Source organism: Nicotiana tabacum, chromosome 6, assembly GCF_000715075.1.
Source record: "Nicotiana tabacum cultivar K326 chromosome 6, ASM71507v2, whole genome shotgun sequence".
Taxonomy (NCBI): Eukaryota; Viridiplantae; Streptophyta; class Magnoliopsida; order Solanales; family Solanaceae; genus Nicotiana; species Nicotiana tabacum.
In genome coordinates this window covers 54,598,404-54,619,446 of record NC_134085.1, presented here as the reverse complement: position 1 = coordinate 54,619,446, position 21,043 = coordinate 54,598,404, and the positions used below count along the sequence as shown (strand labels likewise).

General features: G+C 37.1%; 2 protein-coding genes across 2 annotated transcripts; one reads left to right on the top strand and one right to left on the bottom strand.

Moving 5' to 3' along the window:
- Window positions 1-373: 373 nt before the first annotated feature.
- LOC142181825 (uncharacterized) lies at window positions 374-1,157 on the top strand. The gene is made up of 2 exons (XM_075255380.1): window positions 374-1,008; window positions 1,091-1,157. The coding sequence occupies exons 1-2, from the start codon at window positions 374-376 to the stop codon at window positions 1,155-1,157; spliced, it is 702 nt and encodes a 233-aa protein (XP_075111481.1).
- A 3,000-nt stretch (window positions 1,158-4,157) lies between these two features.
- LOC107812776 (dynamin-related protein 3A) lies at window positions 4,158-16,308 on the bottom strand. Its single transcript, XM_075254755.1, has 20 exons — window positions 15,648-16,308; window positions 14,630-14,912; window positions 14,518-14,546; window positions 14,325-14,426; window positions 11,963-12,031; window positions 11,818-11,877; window positions 11,094-11,207; window positions 10,865-10,913; window positions 10,590-10,699; window positions 9,877-9,969; window positions 9,642-9,734; window positions 9,417-9,554; window positions 8,876-8,989; window positions 8,683-8,778; window positions 8,494-8,533; window positions 8,082-8,224; window positions 7,850-7,996; window positions 7,159-7,211; window positions 6,792-6,891; window positions 4,158-4,713 (listed from the first exon to the last, which is right to left on the bottom strand). Exons 1-20 carry the CDS (start codon window positions 16,014-16,016, stop codon window positions 4,438-4,440), a joined length of 2,478 nt encoding a protein of 825 aa, XP_075110856.1. The 5' UTR covers window positions 16,017-16,308; the 3' UTR covers window positions 4,158-4,437.
- Between the last annotated feature and the right edge of the window lie 4,735 nt (window positions 16,309-21,043).

Sequence of the window (21,043 nt, the reverse complement as noted above, 5' to 3'; positions counted from 1 at the left end):
TTAACTTTCTAAGCCATCTCTACTTTCTATTTTAAATTTCTACTTCATCTCAACTTTTTGGGGTTCTGTTTGATTCATTTCTGTTTTGTAGGGATTTGTACCAAGTATTCAAGAGTTACTACCAAATTGTGAGCATCGAATGTATGCTAGGCACATATGATCTAACTGGTCAAATATTTGGAGAGGTGAGGAGATGAGAAAGCAATTTTAGAGGTGTTATAAAGCTAGTTTTGAGGTGAAGTTGAAAGAAGAACTGGCTGCTTTGGGAAAGCTTGGAAAAAGTATATGTGAAAGCTTATTGAAGTATAAAAAAGAGTATTGGTGTAGAGCTTTTTTCCTTGAACACTCCAAATGTGATATTGTAGAAAATAATATGTGTGAGACCTTTAATTCTTGGATATTGGCATCTAGGCACAAGTCTATTATTAGCATGTTAGAGGACATTAGACATAGAGTAATTAGGAGAAATGTTGATATGATAAAGTTTGCAGAGACTTGGATTACAGACATTTCTCCTATGGCAAGGGTGATTCTAGAAGAAAATAAGGAATTTTCTAGGAAATGTAAAGTTTTGTGGTTTGGAACTGATGGGTTTGAGGTTGATGAGTATGAATATAGATATATAGTAAATTTGAGGAGAAGAACATGCACTTGTAGATCCTGGCAGTTAAGAGGGATCCCTTGTGCATATGCAATATGTGCAATCTATCACCAAGAAAAAGAATCATACAATTATATGGATCACTGGTATAGAAAGGAGATATTTCTCAAGGCATATCAATACTTTCTTGAACCAATTCCCAACATGAAGATGTTGCCTGACACTAATAACATGGTAATTGAGCCTCCTGCACCAAAGCCAATGCCAGGCAAGCCCCAAAATAAAAGAAGAAAGGCCAAGAATGAGCCTAAGAAACAGAAGTATGGCAAGCTCTCTAAGCAAGGAGTTAGGATGACATGTTCAAAATGTCATCAAGAAGGCCATAACAAGTCTACATGCCAATCAAGGTAGGTTGTAATATTTTTCACCTTTTTCTTCACTTCAAATGCTAACTTATATATGTGTGTATTATAATTGGAATTTTTTTAGGGTGGAGTCGGAGAGTCTACAAATAGACAGCCAACTCAAGCAACTCAATAAAGCCAAGGAATTCTAGCAACTCAAGAATCAGCAGCAACTAATACAAGCAGTGGCAAAGAAAGGGGAAACATCACTAGATTTGGCAGGGGTGCATTTCCAAATGCACCTCCAGCAACTAATACAAGCACAACCAGTTGTAGAGGAAGGGGAAACAATACTAGATTTGGCAGGGGTGCATTTCCAAATGCACCTCCAGCAACTAATACAAGCACAACCAGTTGTAGAGGAAGGGGAAACAATACTAGATTTGGCAGGGGTGCATTTCCAAATGCACCTCCAGCAACTGCTCCTAGAAAACTGACTGTTGGGGTTAAAAGAACAAGGGGAAGAGGTGCTGAATCTGCACCACCATCTGATGGACACAACTGGAATAATTGTCATTAATGTAAGGATTCGATATTCATAACTTCAAGTTGTTATTACTACCATTTTTTATGACTAATCTATATGCTTTTATGTCAATTTCAGCCTGGTAGTTCAGGTGAAAGAGTTGTATCATAAGGGACTAAGGTTGTGAAGGATACCAGTTCAGCCAATATTGATCTTGGTTTTAAACCTCCTGGGCTTAAGTTTAAAGGCAGAAATGCTATAACTACTTCCCAGCTACAACAACTAAGTGCAAACAGGAGAAACCAAATTGGTTCTTTATCAACTACCTCTTCAGTTGCAAGTCCAGCCCCTCTAGCGCCATAGTTGTGTTAGGATTGTGCTATTTTGAGTTTGAGTTCATGTATTTTGCTAAGTATCTAGACTTAGGATTGATTATTGTGTCTTTTTTGGGTCACTAGTTGCCACTACTTTATGTTGTAAACACTCTAATTGTTTGGAATTGTGATTGGTATTGTAAATACTTTATTTGTGAATGCAATTTAAATGTTATTGGTAGCCTCAGTTTAAAGCATTCGTGTATGTGCTTTTATGAAGCATTCAGTTTAAAGTATTCAATTTAAAGCATTCAGTTGGTAGAATTAGCAGCCTTTTGCATCAGTTATGAATGCAATTGCAGTGCTTTTTTCTACATAAGTTGGATTGTATGTGCTTGGAAAATCTTGAGGATGGTAGGCTGTGATGGTTGTTTGTTAAGATTTATCAGTTGAGTTCATGTTACAACTTCACCATTTTAGCACTTTGAATTCCATATTTGAACTAATACATAAAAGGCAATAGCAAAAAAATTCTTTATTTCATTGAAATAAGGCCACGTGCCACAATTACATTCAAACAAACTAGATACACCCAAAATATATCAATCGCCATTACAAACACAAAATACAGCAGCTTAGACACAAAATACAGCAGCTACTCCAACCACCAGCAAACCCACAACAACTTCAACGATCGACGACACAGTAGCAAACCTAAATAGTTAGCATTATTACTATAATAGAAGTCAATTTCTTCCTCCATGTTCTTGCTCGAGCCCTTTCTTCTTCAAAAGCTTTGACCATGTTCAATAAACCCTAAATTACCCGATTTGCTTGGCTAGGAAAGTCGTTGTCAACCCACCTAAAATAATTACATCCACCTTCGCCTTCAAAAAAAAATTTAATCATACTAAAATCGGGAATAACATAGTAAAAATAATTAATTGTAGTTAATTATCACTTACATTTTCAATTTGAATCCATAGAACCTCCTTCCAGGATTAGATGGAGACCATGAAGTTTTCAATTGACATTCATGACCACACCAGCATGAATCAATTCTTGGTGTGAGAGACATAATTGAGAGGTTAAGCCAAGATTCGAACACAAAGGCAAGACTACTTTCAATTTGAAGAGAAAGAATAGAATTTTTTAAACCAGAAAATCAAGAAATAAGGTTGGATTTAAGGGAAGGGTGAGAACTAGGGCTTGTAAAAAGGGATGAGGGTTTTATTATATAATAGAAAAAGGGTGTATTTTACCCTTTGTATTGTACCGTTGAAATATTTTTTGTCAACAAATTTTTACTATTCACACGCTCAAAAGCAGTGATATTCACGTTGTTTGCCATGTCACTCGGAGGTGTTAAAATGATGCAGTAAAGGTATAGTAAAAGTGTTCCGATGGTCTAAGTTGAAGTGTTCAAGTGGAATTTCTATGATAGTTAAGTGTTTATCTATGTATTCTGCCTTTAAATAATCTACAAGTTCGACAACTACACTAATGGATTTACTACTTCCAAAACTTGGTACCGACGACTTATGGCCCGTTATGACCATAAGAAATTCTTTACTTTTTTTTCGAAAAATTTTCTTTTTTCGAAATCAGTGTTCATGAAAATTTTAAATTTCACTTGAAGCTAAATTTCGAAATTTTTGAAAATTCGAAAAACTCCAAAAAGGTGTTTTTCAAAATTCACTTCAAATCACTCACAAAAATTCAAAAACGGCTCCAAATTGTATTCATGTCCAAACACAACTCTAATTTTCAAATACAATTCACTTTATAAAAGATTCCACTTTTTTCCAGAATTTTGAATTTTACGATTCTTATGTCCAAACGCCCACTTAATTAAACCCTCTACAAAGAAAAATAAGAATGGGCATAAAAAATAAAAAAGTATTCGCTCAGCCTCATATTTCCTAGCACCTAAAAACCAAAACCTTCTTAGCAGAAAGTGTAGCCATTACATATTTACATGGTTCACTTCACTAGTAGTCATACAGCAAGAAAGGGACCTTGTCGCTCTGCTCACAAAGAAGAGACCAAGGAATGACAATTCCAACCCTCGAAACCTTGAGAAAATGCATTTAAAGGCGATGAATTAGGCCAGGAATAAAAAATTAACAGCATTGAAACATATCCACGAGACTTCAAAGCACTTTAAAGCCGCATTTTATTAAAGGTAATTTCTTACAACATTTTAAGGTATTTTCCACTGTTGGGAAAAATAAATCACTAGAACAAGAAGAAAAAGTCAGTGTTCCCCAAAATAACAGCAGACTACACGGTACTACAAGCTCCGTGTCAAAGTTACAAATCCTGTCATTTCCCTATCCTCGTAACACATGTACGCATATCAAAACAGCAACTGCAAAAATTCGAGCAGCCAGAGCTACACTTGCTATTATCGAAATGAAACAAAAATATTAGCCACATCATTTGGAAGATTACTTCCTATTATTCTTTGTATAGCTTCTAATATCAATCATTCTATATAAACAATAGAAATAAAGAATATTGGGGAGAGCCAAATGATGGTCAGCTCAACATCATCTTCTTTGGAGCAGAAAAAAAAAATAGTGACTCTTCATTGCACCAGATCGAGTGCGATTCCAGATGCCTAGTAACCCAACACATTTGATAAATCTCCTATACATCAACTATTGGATAAAGACCAAGGAGAGAATTGCGTCCACTGCCATTTGAATCTGCACCAGCATACATTGGTGACTGTAGCTCGCCAGAATGGGATGATTTGCGTGATCTTGGGTTTTTAGGAGCAGTGTATGAATCAATTGAACCACTGCTTATAGTATACATTGATGATGTCGGAAGACCATGAATCTTTGGTAGGCCCGTTGGATCAGTACCCATGCTGTAGCCCCTTTCAACTGTCTCAGCTTCAAGTGGCAACTCATCCAATGTCTGCAAACCAAAAGACATTTGTTCCAGAAGACACATTTTCGCCAAAGAAAATTCATCAGTTAGCCTAGCACGCAAAACCCAGATATTGATAACAAAAGTAGCTCAAGGAATCAAAATCAAAAGGATTCATCACTACGAACATTTGGCATCAAAGGAAAAGCACCAGACAAAGAAATGACAAATCACGAACCAGCAAGCAAAATTTACATCGACAAGCAGTTTCCCAAAAACACTAATTCCATCAGAGTAAAGAAGATAGATTAGCTATGAAACCGGAACACCAAAGTGAGGACTCCAGTCGGCCATCAGTCAAACATGTTCTGACAATACACCAATTTGTTTTATCTTTTTAGTTTTTCAGGATTTGAAATTCATGTGCCACCTTATTGGATACTGGAAGGACAACTCTTTCCGGGGAAAAAAACGAAGTCTCAAGGAATGGACTTTGGAAAATGGAGGTCCTTTTACAATGAACAAGACTTGTAAAGCACCAAATTTGATGAATGATGAAGGGAAAAAGACAAAAGTAAGAGCATGCTATTGGAGGCGTTGCAATATATGTCGGGAAGGCATCAGTTGATTGTGTATGAACCATGTAAAAACCAACCCACTTTTTCTTTAACATTAGAAGGGCGTTTGTTTGAGGAAATTTTCAACTTCACTTGCAAGCAGTTTTTGAGATTGGTGTTTGTTTTGAGTTTTCTTTCAAGCAAAATTAGCCAAAACTTTTTCTTTTTTTTAAAAAAAAAGTAGCAATTTCCCAGTTAAATTGTTTGAAGTTATTTAAAGGTGTATCTGAAGTCAAAATTTTCAAATTTTCAACTTCCACAAACCTTTTTGTCCTTCAAAACTCTACAAGCCTCCAAACACAACTACGTGGTTCAACAATTTCTGGAAATGCTTTTCATAAAAGATTTTCTAATTTAGTCTTGAAAAACAATGTGTTTGAACGACCATTTTAATTTTAAACAAAAAAAGCATAAAAATATAGGAGTGTTGAAGATAATTAAACATAGGCAGAACTGATTATCAAAAATTAAGCACAACTGGATAAAAATAACTTATGAAAAAAGAAAAGAAACAAAGAGATAATACATAACAGCTTTCGGGATATTGTTATATTATATATTTGGTTGCCTTTTGTTCGATTTAAAACAAAAAGTATTTCGGTTGTTTTTTGGTCTTTTTGAAAGTGTTCCACTCACTCTCATTCCTAAAGTAACCTTTGCATTAAAAGTGGTTTAGCTTATCAAATATTTTGGATTTTCTGAAAGTGTTTTGATTTGATTTCTAAGGTACACCACCTTAGTTTAGTTTTTTCACTTGGTTTTCACTTGGTTTAGTTTATGTTCTGGACAACAAATGTAAATGTCTGGATTTCATTATGGGAAATGGTTTTGGTTTTACTTTTACAATATTTTCACTTTCAGGAACTTCCATATGAGCAAAATTAAAAGATAACATAGCTAACTATTCATCTTCATTGATTACTAAACCTAACTGTTGAAGGGGGAGGGGCGGGGGAATAAAAATCTCTTTTGGAGAAGAAAAGGGTGACTAGAATGAAAGCTGGCAAAGAGCTGTCACTACTCTGCTAGTGGGGGGCAACTGAGATGGTAAAACCTTTAAAAAGGCCCAATGGCACTTAGTATAAGGTTTCGAGATTTTTTATGATGTTGAATTATCTGAATTTATCAGTGATGAAGCTGGAAACTATTATCCCCGTCTATGTAATGCTTCCCTGATTCTTAAAAGAACTTTTGGGTCTTCGCGTGTTTTGTCCATGTTTTTGTTTAATTTGGCTCTAGCTTCTTATCTCGATTACTTGGATAGAATTAAAAGCACAAGTAAATCATAGAAACGACCATCCACCCATGCTAACCTGGAAAATCTGATATAGGAAAATTTTCTTCAAAACTTTCAAGGAACACAAAAAGATCTACACTTCAAACATTAACTACCATACTACAATTAGCAAAATAGACCTGCTAAATCAATGGTTTATTACTAATTAACACTTCTTTGGAAAAAGCTCAGCAGAAATTTATATTCTGAATAAAAAAGAACCAAGATCTGACCTTGAAAGCTTGCTGAAGGACACGAAGTGTCTCACGAGTGCGCTTTCTCTTTAAGGCTATCTCATCCGGTTCCTGCAACATCTCTTCAAGGAGATTGTCTCTGTGACATGTTGTAAAGCAGTTGATAAGAATCATGACTAAACCAAAAGCAGAAAACACATTATAATATTTTTGAGTAATCTAAGCAGTTGAGCAGAGAAAAATATTCTACTATTAGCAGTGTGTGTGTAACAGCATCAAGAAATAGTTATTGCTTCTGTGAGAAGTATTTCATTCAGCAAAGAAGCCTTGCAAAAGATCAATAAGCAGATGTCTGTAATAAGTTTGGCCTTCAAATAGACTTGAGTTACTCGCACTCTTCCAATACCTGTAAAGTTTCTTGATAAACACATTGTGGAGTTCTCTTTTTGTGTGGTTAACCTGAACAACAAATAAACGACATACTTATCAAACAAAACGGGAGAACTAAATATGCATATACATACAAACAAACATAACAGACACACACACGAGCGAGCGCGCACGCATATGTGTTATATATTCTTTTGCCATTGATGCAACTACATCATATCCAAATAAAACAAGCGAACAGTTCGTTGCATTGATGTTAGCCTCTTACTTTTGGCAGAAAAAGCAAGAGCACTTCCAACCTTCAAACCTAAATAAGATTATTTACTATTCCTATTTGTTCCCCACTTTGTCTGAAATAAAATACAAAATACACAACATAGCCGATAGGCTACAGCAAAGTCTCACGGTGCTTAGAATTTCACTTGAAAAGGAAAAAATCCCTTGCCAAAGGAGGAAGATAGAAGAGGATACACCAGATTATGCGAAGAGTTACACAATCAAATTGGAAAAAGTAACACATCCTGGCGTAGAGCACTCAATCTAAAATTACAAAAGATCTTCAATAATCAATCTAAAATTACAAAAATCTGTAATAAATGAAACTAGAAAATCCTCCATATTATTAGCATATGTCTATTGAAGGCAAGTGATGTCAAAATATCAATGCAAAAGGAATTTAAGACAGAAAACCATGATATCATTATTACCAGAAAGTGCATGATTGCTTTAGGTACTGAGTCCTCGATGTTCTTTCTGACAATGTCATAATATGACCTTAATAACAGTTTTGTGACGGCAATTTCAATAGTCTCCTGATCCGAATGAGTTTCTGACGGCCTTAGTACACTTGGGGGCTTCAAAATGGAGCATTTCACGTGTAAGGTTATCAAAATTGAACTACCAAATAATCATAGACTACAGAGGCCTTCAAATATATACCTCTCTCAAGTGAATGAAAGCATGATTCATACTCTGGACAGGTTCACTGTATGGCTTACTAATGGAATTGTCTTTGACAGATGTACGACTGTCTGATCCACCAAATATTGATGATATCCCCCAGTTTGAACCAACATTCGATCCTGATTGTGAAGAACAGCAATTAAGACATCGCCAATAGAAACAGGCAACATTGGATCCAAAATAGGGAGTCCAGGATAAGGAATTGAATACTTACAAAAGAAGCAAAATAACCTATAGTGTGGCATTCGAAATGAAGTGTAACGAACAAACTCGCATTTTGCAATGCATACAACAAACCCAGTGAAATCCCACAAAGTGGGGTCTGGTTTTGCAACGCATGTAGAAAATAAAAGGCATAGGCATCATGTGTTAGCAGATGGAAATATACCTGACGTTGTTGTTTTCTCTTCTACAGCAGGCCGGGTAACCTGTTTTTCCAGTCCAAGTAGCAGAATAATCAGGCCAATCTCAATGCTTTCAATTCGTCTTCGAGAAAATAATAACACCAAACTAATTCCCCAGTAGGAAGATTAGGAAGAGAAGCAAGCTTGTAGGTGCTGGTGCAGAAAAGTCATACCTGATCAGGAACAATTCCATTAGCATGTCTAGCAAGAATGGCACGCGACTTCAGAGTTTTTTCAGATGCAGGCGCTTTCTCTAAATCTATTCCATCCTGAGTGGTGACATAAACGCATTAATTCATGACTAGTTAGATGAGAAATGAAAGAAACATCCGCTGAAGTATGTGAAACAGCATATTAAATATTTACTTTCTGCCTCGGAACAGGTGCAGTAATCCTATTGGACTTGACCTGCTGCATTGCCGTCTCCACCGCTTTACTCCCCCCAACAAAATTCGGATGCGAAGTGTTTATGTAATCCATCTACAGCAAAATATTATTAAGTTGAAGAAATTTTCAAATACTATAACAATGGATGCAGCAATGATAAAATAATCCACCGATGCACTTAAAACTGTTAATAGCTATTGATGCTTTTGATTTCAACTAAATTAGCTACTTTTATTTAAGATAACCATACGATCTTTGATACCAAAAAAACTGGTGTCTTCTAAGATGCTGACTGTATAGCAATCATGAAATAGATTATGATCAGTAAGAAAAGGCGGTTCCAAGAATAGCTCAAGAATCCCAAAAGTTGGTTAGGACGATAAATCAAGCAAATTCATTTGATAACACATACAAATAAAGATGACTACATATGTGTATACACACACACATATGATTTATACATAATCCTATTTATGCACAAGGAAGTATAAAATAGGTCAGCCAAAGGTTCGATATATACCTCCATCTCAATAATGTGTCCAATCATTGTCTCTGAAGGTTCCAAGCCTTCCCGCAAAAAGTTCCCTATAACCTCATCCATCCGTTTTCTCAAAATAGGAAATCGTTGCAATTCATTGACCATGCACCGATGGCTCATCTATGAACAAATAATTAAAGTTAAACAGTAGATACAAACACATAACACCCAAAAAAATCAAAGACATTTCTCAACAAAAGGGCATACTTTTATGAGCTCATCATAAATAAATCTTGCACATTGAAGACTTGGATCTAATAGACGAGCTATTTGTCTTCGGACGAGAACTTCAAATGGAACCTACATATTTAAACATCAATTGAAGGGCAAGACCAACCAAATGGAACAGATTTTATATGGAACTACTGGAGAAAGCATTCAACCATTGGCACAAAATAAAAGCAATTCAGCATGCAAGTAAAGGTTCACGGTTAGAACTTACTTCTGGCACAAATAAAGCAGATTTAGGACCAGTTGCATTTTGAATGGCAGTTCGGATGTCATCATCAGTTAAATCTTCACAGGGATCTACCTCCTGAAAAGATGGGGAAGTTTGATGAGAAGTGATGAATTTTGGTATACCATGTAAATGACATTCACTAACACAGTATACTCATGCAAAGAAGCTTAAGTTTCTTTCAGTTTTCTCAATCATTCACATGTTGGAAAATATCCCAGAATTTGAGACTTGGTAGTTCAGCTGTAGGGACACAGTACAAAAGTTTTGGGGTTAAGATAAAAAAGAGAGTTAAAGCAAGTAATTAAAAATCGGAGGCATTTTTTCCAGCTGCTACTTTTATGGATATAAGCCACACTTTGTCAGTGACTGAAAACTATGATAGTAATTGGATACTACTCACTTACCATTTATGAAGACATTCGTTGTTAATGATGATGACAATAAATAATAATAATAATAATAATAATAATAATAATAATAATGATGGTGGTGGTGATGATAAAAATAAGCAGAACCTCTCTGGAACAGCACAATATGCTAAAGCAGAATTGGCTTATCCCAACAAACATACATATAACATGAGACAAATAATATTAACATCATTTCAATGTGTACTATCAGGTCTACCAAAAAAATTCTCCAAACTAGAAAAGACTATCATTTGGCATTCTCAAGTTGATATAAAAATTATGCACCTCCAAACTCTTCACAAATATGCTCTGGAAAATGTAATGAATTCTTGCTCCACCAGACAGCTCAGATGTTGACATTTCTTCATTTTTTCCTTCAATCATTGAAGAGAACGCTGTTCCACCCCAAAATAAGAGAAATAAGAATCTGTATTATAAACGAGATTCGACAAAGCTCAATTGATATGATAGAAATAGCATTCATAAAAAGAAAGACTAGAGGTATAATAAATATAAATACTATTCAAACCAGCAGTCTCACAAAGTTGAGGCCACATTACCATCACTGTACTTGGAAAGAATGTTCAGCAGGAGTGCTCCCATACCAGCCTAGATTCAGGAGGAATACATAATAATGTTAACATAGGATAAGAGAAAACTACGCTGAATGAGAAACAGAAAATCTACCAGGAAAAAACCTGATATCGAAACTTTCTATTGTAATGTCACAACAAACCCGCCATAGCTCAGGTATATGCATATAAAGTTAAGCAAGATGACCGAAGATACCTTTGACTCCGTGATCTCCCCATAGCTGGCATGCTCCTTTGCAACAGATACCAGTGCAGCACTAATGCGAGATTTCAATCCTGGAAGAACTGTCTTGATGTGTTGCACTAGGATCTGCATGAATCAGGAAAGTCGCATACATGAAGCTGCATTATGGAATATCCTCGTTCCCCTCAGAAGAAGCTATCTAAAAGACCATCTAAATTTCAATAAAATAAGATGTCCCCACTCACAAATTGAAAAACAAACAAGAGCAGGCACTTTGATTTAAGATTTGTTTTGGCAAAGCGGGGGACAAGGTTTACATGCAATTATATTTGCTGGGAAGGGCACAACTCAGGCTACTGAGCACAGAATTTTTTTATAAGGGCTACTCACAGCAGATATTTTATAATGGTCGTCTCTCATGTCAGTCTCCAGAACAGACACACCATTCCTATGTCCAACAATTTTGTACTGCTATAATCATAGGGCAAGTGTGTCTCAACTTTCAAGTGCTTTAAGTTAAAGGTGTTTCAGATACACAACGTTTTTCCTTTTCAGTTCAAATATCTAGTTCCAATTTAAAAATGAAAAGAAGCGGCAGATCAAAATCTATAAGCTTTTTATTTTAAGAGAGACATGGTATGAATGTTAACCAAAATATATGTATCTGCCGCAACCTTGCTTTTGTGTCCATCATGTCAAAGAAATTCAATTCTACTGCTATTCCTGCACTAATTACCTGGTTCAACTTTTTTGCCAATTGAGGAACACCACAACGATCGGCAAGATCACTATATACCTTCACCAGAGAAGAGATTGAACATGAGACATTTAATATATAGAGACCTGAAATGAACTAACAACAAAAGATGGTACTAACATACCGGACGACTTCGGAAGAACTTTTCCTCAGCCACAAGTGCATCCTTAATACTCCGGTTCGTCCTAATATCCTATTTCAAATTGATTGAGCCAAACAGTTCAGAAGATTATAAGCTAATGTGGGTGTGCGTATTTGAAGTGTGTGCTTATGTCATGTACCCACCCCCATTCGAGCACATAAATATACATATGAACATGCATGGACATGACGAACTGCTAATATGTACATAAATATGAACATCTACTATAGAGCCTATCAAGTAGAGTTGCCCAAATTTGATATATTGTTTCCTCGACACTATTTTACTTAACCTAGCCCAGAGCCACAGACTGGTTTTATAGGCATTTGGAAAAGCTCTTCCACATCAGTTTTCCATAACTGTGAAGCATCATTTAGAACTTCTGCTCTGACTTTGACGTTCTGCTAGCTGCACCTTTCTCTATCCAATCTCTGGTGTTACTTGCTTCATGTCTCTTCAGCATTTAGAAACTAACAAGCATCTCCTACTTCACTGCTCAGTTGTTGCAGATATCTGGTGCATGTTCCTTGCTATTTTGGCATCAATTGGGTTATGCCACAGAGCATCAAAGAAGCCTATGAATGCTGGTCCCTTTGGAAAGTTGATAAGTCCATCAGGAAAATCTGTCTTGCCTGCATCTTTTGGTGTGTCTGGTCAGAAATGAATTGCAGGTGTTTTGATGGGATATCAACTCCTTCTATGGTTCTTAAGGCTAGATGTCTTCTATGGTTGTATAGTAGGCACAATTTAGCTCCTAATAATTGTCATGTTAAGCTCTTTAGGTCTTGCTTAGCTCTTTTTTGTTCAAAGCTGACTGTCTTCTATGTACTCACTTTTGTACTTCTTATATCTTTTAAATGGCTAAATGCCATCTATAAAATTCCCTTACTTCATCAAAAACAATGGGGAAACAAAGATGTTCATCACCGACTTTGGCACCTGGATCGCCTCATGGTAAAAAGATGGAGAAATGCTTTGGGAGACCTTGGTATGCATACACATAAGCTGAAATTAAAATGCCTTAGATTTCTTCCTTTTTGGTACAATGAAGGGCGTGCAAAAGGGATCCAAGAGCTTGCATGGTTAGTCCAGTTTTAAGCACCCAAGGGTTTGGCCTAGTGGTCAATGAAGTAGATGAAAACCTAGAAGACTAGGGTTCAAATCCTTACGGAGACAAAAAGTGTTAGATGATTTCTTCTCATCGGCGTAAGTCTTGGAAGGGCAAATTTACCCGGTACCTGTACCTAGTGGGAGATAACAGGTACCCGATCGAGTAGTCGACTGGCCTGGAAACCACCATCATAACAAAATGTTATTGCCATTTTTACCCATAAAAGAGCCTTCATGTTCTGCATTTTGTACATCCTTCTACACTTCATTAGCTTTTGTTCTGTTTGCTGTTTTTGTTGTAGCGCTTAAGTGTGTTTTCATCATATTTCCCAAAATAATTTATTACGCAATGAAATAAATAATAAAAAACAGTATTAGTATGTGCTGTAGATAGGAAACTCATACACAAGCAAATAAAATGTTAGAAGCCAAAGACCAGGTTACTACATAAGAATAAGGCCTTAATTGTGGCACATCTTCAGACTGTGAATGTAAGTATGCAATTAAAAAGCATTTGATACATAACAATATATTATCAACCGAGATACATAAATTAACTGCATAGGTTTTATAATGTTCTTCCTTTTATTTAGCTTTTTTGCTTATAGTGCCTCTTGGAAGTAGGGCAGTATCATGCTGAAGATTAGCATTAGTTAGTGATCCAGACTCACTAAGTCTGATGAATTGTTGGCACAAGTCCTACATTTTGTCTCTGTGGACCGAGGAGAAAAGGAATCACACGTGAAGCAATTAAAGCTAGCACTTCTTGGCCTAAAGTTGAAACTACGGTAAGGCAGAGGAGGCCTAGAAAATGGGTCAAGGCATCAAGTGGTTCAAAAGATATCAGTCAAACAAGAGTGATGAATACATGCACTATCAAGAAAGAAACCACAGCCCTAAAGGAAAATTGCTAATGAATGGAACACAAATGTGCTAGTTAGAGAGCACGGATAGGAAATGCCACTACAAAGACGAAAATAGACAACATCCTTTTTTGGTTTCTACACCTATCACATGCCTACAAAAGTAAAAGTCGTGAAAGTAAAAGGTAAAAAATGAAGTGAAACTCCAAAACATAATCAAGAAATTTCCAGAGGAGCTCAAATGAAGAAGTTCATTAGAATGAATGATATCATCAGATCTGAGAAAAGTTTAAATGGCCCATTTGCAAATAAAATCATATCATGCTGACAGGTTTAACTATTTTTCTATCAATCTCAAGTTGAAATGTTACCTCCTGACTACGATTCACAACGCCAACATATCCAAGGCGAAGGGGAATCACTTTTCCAAGTAAAAAGTTACGAGCATCAGTGCCCCGATCCATGATGTCCAACTAGAAAGAAAATTCAATTGACGAAAACCCAATTAAGAATACAGAAACATAACAAACAAAAGGAAAGAGTTCTATTTTCGATCAATCTGACCTTAGTGATTACACCAATGGTCCGATACCCTGCAAGAAGAAACCTTTGTATATAAAAGAGTCTCAGAAGCATCTAAACTCACCTAGTAGAAAACTATATAGTAGGAACATACCATCAGGATCAGCATTTCCAGCTATCTGAAGAGCATCTGAGTTAGCTAAGTCAGCATTAGCAGGTGTTACAGCCAATATTAAGCAGCTCGGAAGTTTAATATACGACATTATCATTGTTCTGATCCGGGCTTCAATATCAGAAGGCTGATCACCAACAGGCACCTTTGTTATGCCCGGCAAATCCACAAGTGTAATATCAAGAACATTCGGTGAGAAAATTTTCAAACGTATCTGTTTATCTGAAACACCTCTATTCATGCCTGCTTCCCGGTCTGTCTCCGCCTAAAACCAAATCATAAAGAATTCGCAGTTGGGAACAATGTTATTAAATGCCATTGCTTAAAGCGATGAAACGACACAAAGCGAGGAGTTATTGCTTTATAGGTGAAGCCATGAAGCTTCATAGAAATGTGTGCTTCAAACCATAGCACACAAATTGATCCAAACAAAAAGTGACCATTTCTTTGAAGTTCAACTTTGAAGAGTTGGATTAATATCAACATTATTGCATACTGAGTGTTGAAACTAGTTATTTTAATTGCGATTTGATTATTTAGTACTAAATCCATACATGTTTGAATTTTATAGCATTTCACTTCTCACTTTTCCCATCAAGAATCAAAGGATCTGGTCGCTTTTTCGCTTTGCTTTTAAAAACATTAATTGGGAATGTGAAGAAATTACTCAAGTCCACGCAAAAGTAAAGGTATTCAAATCACTAAATAATCGGCATAGTATATAAAGAAACCACAAACTAGTATTTTAAGTCATAATGTATAAGATTTAGCATGGCAGTTGCAGCATCGACTTCTCAAACACAATGATAGATAGTGTAATGCTTTAAACATTTTGCCGTAAGCCTCATTGGAAGTTTATACAAGGTGTAGACTACAGTTCATCACTATACATGAATCTCCCAATGAATTTCATCGAAACAAGCTCAATATACTAACATTCAATATAACCTCGTTGGAAGTTTCTACAAATCGATAACACTGGATAATAACAGCAGATTACCTGAATCTCCCTACGAATTTCATTGAAATCAAAGAATCGCTTGCCAGGAAGGTGCAAAAACTCTCCCCATTCCTCTTCAGTTCCATCCGGCTTACGTTTGGTCTGTATAAGCTGCAGAACGAGCGGGCGCCTAGTACAGATGTCAGAACCCCTAGGCAAGAAATCGCGACCGACAAGGGCTTCCAGAACACTCGATTTGCCGCTACTCTGACTACCAACGACAGCCACCTGAGGCAGCTCGATGGTGGACTGACTACCGAGCTGTGCGAAGATGTCTTGGAGCTTGTTCACTATAGGAATCACTGAGTGACCTAACGGCGCCGTATTGGTTGACGAGGGAACTGGAACTGCAACTGAATCTTCCGCCATGGAAGTGAGTCAACGCGGATCGAGTTGAGTAAGATTGTGATGATGTTAGTGTGTGGTTTAGTGGGGGCTTCGGGAATGGAATGGAGTTGTAGTGAGATCGGTGAGACGGAAACCCTAGAGAGAGAGAAGCTTTGAAGGGTATGAGAACTGTGGAGAGATAAACGAGTTTGAAAAGCTTTGGGAGAGAGATAGGGGGTGGTGGTGTTGGGGTTGTGGTGCATACTCTCGTACCGCCCAAGAAAAGGGAGAGAATAATTAATTGGGGTTTTGTTTTTTGAATTTGAATATGAATAGCATCTCTTTCTTTTGATAAGACTAATTTATACTACATAACACATGGGATAAAATAATTCCACATTTGATGGGATAAGTGCCACGACCCTAAAACGGACCCGGTTGTGACGACGCCTATCGTGAAATTAGGCCAGCCAACACAAACCCCCAAACCAACTAAACAGTTATAATAAGTCATTTAAAGTCATTAATAAGCTATAAATCCCAAAATATATAGTAGAATAGAACAGTGCAAAAACAAACACAGCCCGACATGGGGGTGTCACCGGTCATGAGCATCTACAAGAGTATGAAAAGACAACATAGTTTGATACAAAGCTAGTACAAAGTGAAATAAAGATAGGAAGGAGAAGCACTGAGCTGCGGACGCCGAGCAGCTACCTGGTTAACTCCGAACAAGCCTTTTGGAAGGCAAATCAGCACTCGCTAGCGTGACCCGAGACTCCTGGATCTGCACACAGGGTGCAAGGAGTAATGTGAGTACGCCAACTCAGTAAGTAATAAAAGGAAAGGCACCTGAGCGATAAGAAAATATGTAAACACAACATAATGCTACAACAAAACAGTATAAATCCAGAACAATGCAGTAGTTCAATAAAAGCTCGTAAAAACACCTTAGCTCAGTGAAAACCTCTTTAAAACATCTTTCAGAAATTCAAACGAGTGATGAAAACAGGTAGAAAAAAAGGATAGAAACATAAATCAGCCCCTCGGGCAAAATACCAACAGAACCAGCCCCTCGGGTTACCTTACAATCACTCGTATCAGCCCTTCGGGCAATAACATGAAACAACAACAGCCCCTCGAGCAGTATTACATCTCACACTGGGTACCTGCGCTCATTGGGGGTGTGCAGACTCCGGAGGGGCTCCTACTGCCCAAGCTCTATATCAAGTCTTCTCATGGCATAATCAAACTGGCCCTCGCCCTCATAATCATGAATCAGTACACACTGCTGCGGCGCGCAGCCCGATCCCATAATATCCTCACAACACAAGCCCTCGGCCTCACTTAGTCAGAAATCTCTCAAGCCACTCGGGGCAATAGTAAAACATGATGATCAACCCAAAATATCATTTGAAATGTCAAAAACGGAGTAAATATGGCTGAGTTATGAAAACAGTAAAATACAACATGACTGAGTACAAACATGAAATCAAAGTAGTGAGGAATGGTAGTAAAAATCGCCTAAGGGTCCAGAACAGTTGGCACGAGTCCCAAATATGGCATTCAGCCCAAAATATGATAATACTTTCTAAAACACAATGATAGCAAACAGTTTTCGATCAAATACGCGGTTTAACAATCATACGGGGCGGACTAAGTCACAATCCCCAGCGGTGTACGACCCCACTCTCGTCATCTAGCATGTGCGTCACCTCAAAGTAGCACAACAATGTGAAATCCGGGGTTTCACATTGTACGACCCCACGCTCGTCATCTAGCATGTGTGTCACCTCAAAGTAGCACAACAATGTGAAATCCGGGGTTTCATACCCTCAGGACAGCATTTACAATCATTACTTACCTCTATCCGATCCAAACTCTAGCCCGCAATGCCTTTGCCCCTTGAATCGGCCTCTAGATGCTCCAAATCTATCCAAAAACAGATTTATACCATTTTACATCAAAAAACCCGAAATTGGCCAAACCCGACCCCCGGGCCCATATCTCGGATTCCGACAAAAATCATAAAACTAGAATCCTTACACTCTCATGAGTTCATACATACCAAGAATACCAAAATCCGACCATCAATGACCCCTCAAATCCTTAGATTTAGGTCTCCAATTCCAAGCCCTAACTTCCAATTTTAGGCTTTAGATTCCACAAATTTCATGTTTAATTAGGTAGAAATTACAATAGGATCGAGTATTAAGTCCATAAATCTTACCTCCAAATGTTTCCCTTTGATTCCCTCTTCAATATCCCTCAAAAAGCTCCAAAATCGCTCAACAATAGTGAAATTTGGACCCAAAATCGCGGAAGTGGTCTTTTAAACATTCTACCCAGCACTTGAAATCCCTTCTTCGCGAAAGCGGTCAACGCCTCGCGTTCGCGAAGCACAAAATTCCGTTGACCACTTAAGTCTTCATCGTGAACGCGACACCCTGTATGCGAACGCGAAGCTTCAGCTTCCTAACCCATCGCGAATGCGACACCTAGCTCGCGAACGCGAAGCACAAACGACCTGGACCCAACTGCTCCTATTTAGTCTACTCAAACGCGGCAAAACCATTGCGAACGCGATTAACACAGACACCAGCCCTTCGTGAACGCGGGGCCCTCATCGCGAACATGAAGGCCAACTCTCCTGCCTCACATCCTAACCCTTTCCCGAACGCGAGAGCACACTCGCGAACGTGAAAGCCAAACGTCTGCAATACCAACAACAGTTTTTCTGCAACTTTTTCCAACATGAATTGATCCATTCAACTACCCGAAACTCACTCGAGGCCCTCGGGACCTCAACCAAATATGCCAACGTATCCCATAACCTCATTCAAACTTGTTCCAACCTTCGGAAAGCTCAAAACAACATCAAAACACCAAATTGACATCGGATTCAATCCTAAGAATTCCAAAAACTTTCAAATTCCGCTTTCGATCAAAAAGTTTATCAAACCTCGTCCGAATGACCTAAAATTTTGTACATACGTCACGAATGACAAAACCTACTCCAACTTCCGAAATTCTATTCTTACCCCTATATCAAAATCTAACCTATCAACCGGAAAACGCCAAAATTTCAATTTCGTCAATTCAAGCCTAAATTTCTCCGGACCTCCAAAACCATTCCGATCACGCTCCTAAATCCCAAATCACCTTCCGAAGCTATCCAAACCATCGAAATTCACATTCGAGCCCTTTCTCACATAAGTCAACATCCGATTGACTTTTCCAACTTAAGCTTACTCAAAAGAGACTAAGTGTCTCAAACCTTACCAAAACCTCTCCGAACCCAAATCAATCAACCCGATAACACATAATACAGCCGAACAAGACAATAAGAAGCAGAAATGGGGGAAACAGAGCGGTAACTCATGAAATGATCGGTCGAGTCGTTACAATAAGGTGGGATAACATGGGAATCTGGGATTAAGTCTGTAATTAAATTATACCTTGTTTGATTGGAGGTATAAATTTATTCCAAGATAAATTTATACCATCAACCAAACACAGTATAAATTTAATCCTGCATCTTATCCCACATTATTCCATCTTATCCCTCATACCAAACGACCCTTTATGGTTTATGTTAGGTTAGATTAGAAGCTTCTGAGGGTGAAAATAACACAGGCTAGCCAGTGTTCGATCTAGTAATTAAAAAAAAAAGCTAACATTTGTAAAATTACTAAAAAGTAATCACTATTTTGCTGAAATAAGGAAAGTTTCAGCATAATATGCTGGATTATGGAGTTCATACGTATAAACTTTTAGCATATTATGTTGGAACTGTAGCACAGTATGTTGGAATCTCATATGTAAAACATTCGAACTCCAACTTATTATGCTGAAAATTTTTCGGATTTTAAAGGGTGTTTTTGTTCAGATTTTATCTTTACATAAAAAAAATTACTAAATTTCGATTATTTTTGAAACTGGTTCTATTTTTCAATTACCAATTATAAATTTGACTATTTCTAAAAAAAATCCCATTCCAAGGTGGCGAAAGCCCTTTATGTGGGTTATTAACAATAAAATTTCATTCGTCCTAAAATTTTATTTAGGCTTAATTCTTATATACTTATTGTGAAAAAAAAAAATTATAATGTCCATTCACCTAAAAGATAATACGTAATCATTCATATAAAGTGATTTTATAAATTAGAAAATAATACAAATTACTTATTATAACAGATTAAAACACATTGATAGTGCGCAAATTTTCTTTGTCAATATATATCAATTAAAACTTTTTTAACGCCAAAGTAGAAAAATTTAAAGTCGCCACGACCTAATTTGCTCACTCTCAGATCGTAAGATATACCTCCAAATTATAAAGGAAACTTCACAAAAATATACCAACAAATAAAGTTATTAGCACAATTTAGCCACAAAATATCATTTATCATTTTTGGCCAACAAAATATTACCATTTACATACAACATTAAAAAGACTCATAAAAAATTTGAATAGGTGTGGTTGGAATTTATTGAAAATGCCTTTATAGCGATGTATAAAATTTAAGTAAGATTAGAAGTACTTTGGACTGATTTAGACTCAAATTTCGTAATTAAAATCGAGATGGAAAAACTTCAATGCAAGACATGTGTATTCATTAATATCACACACATGTATAAATAGATATATAGAGGGATATACAGAAATACATGGGGAATATGTAGATATATATGGTGGATATACATAAAAATATGTCTGGTTCTGCGGTCCTTCGCCGCATTTGCGATTCTTTAGGCGCATATGCGGGCATCGCAGATGCAGTACTTCCCTCACACCTGTGATCCCTGGTTAAGCCTCCAAACTCCGCATCTACGCCCTTCACTCCGCACGTGCAATCCAGCACCTGTGGTCTCCCCACTACAGGTGCAAAAACACCATAAGTCTAATCACTTCAGCAATAACACAACTTCAATTTTTGATCCGTCAAGCACCCGAAGCCCCCGGGACCTCAACCAAACATACCAACTAATCCTAAATACCATACGAACTTAGTCGAGCCCTCAAATCACATCAAACAACACTAAAATCACAAATCACCCTCCAACTC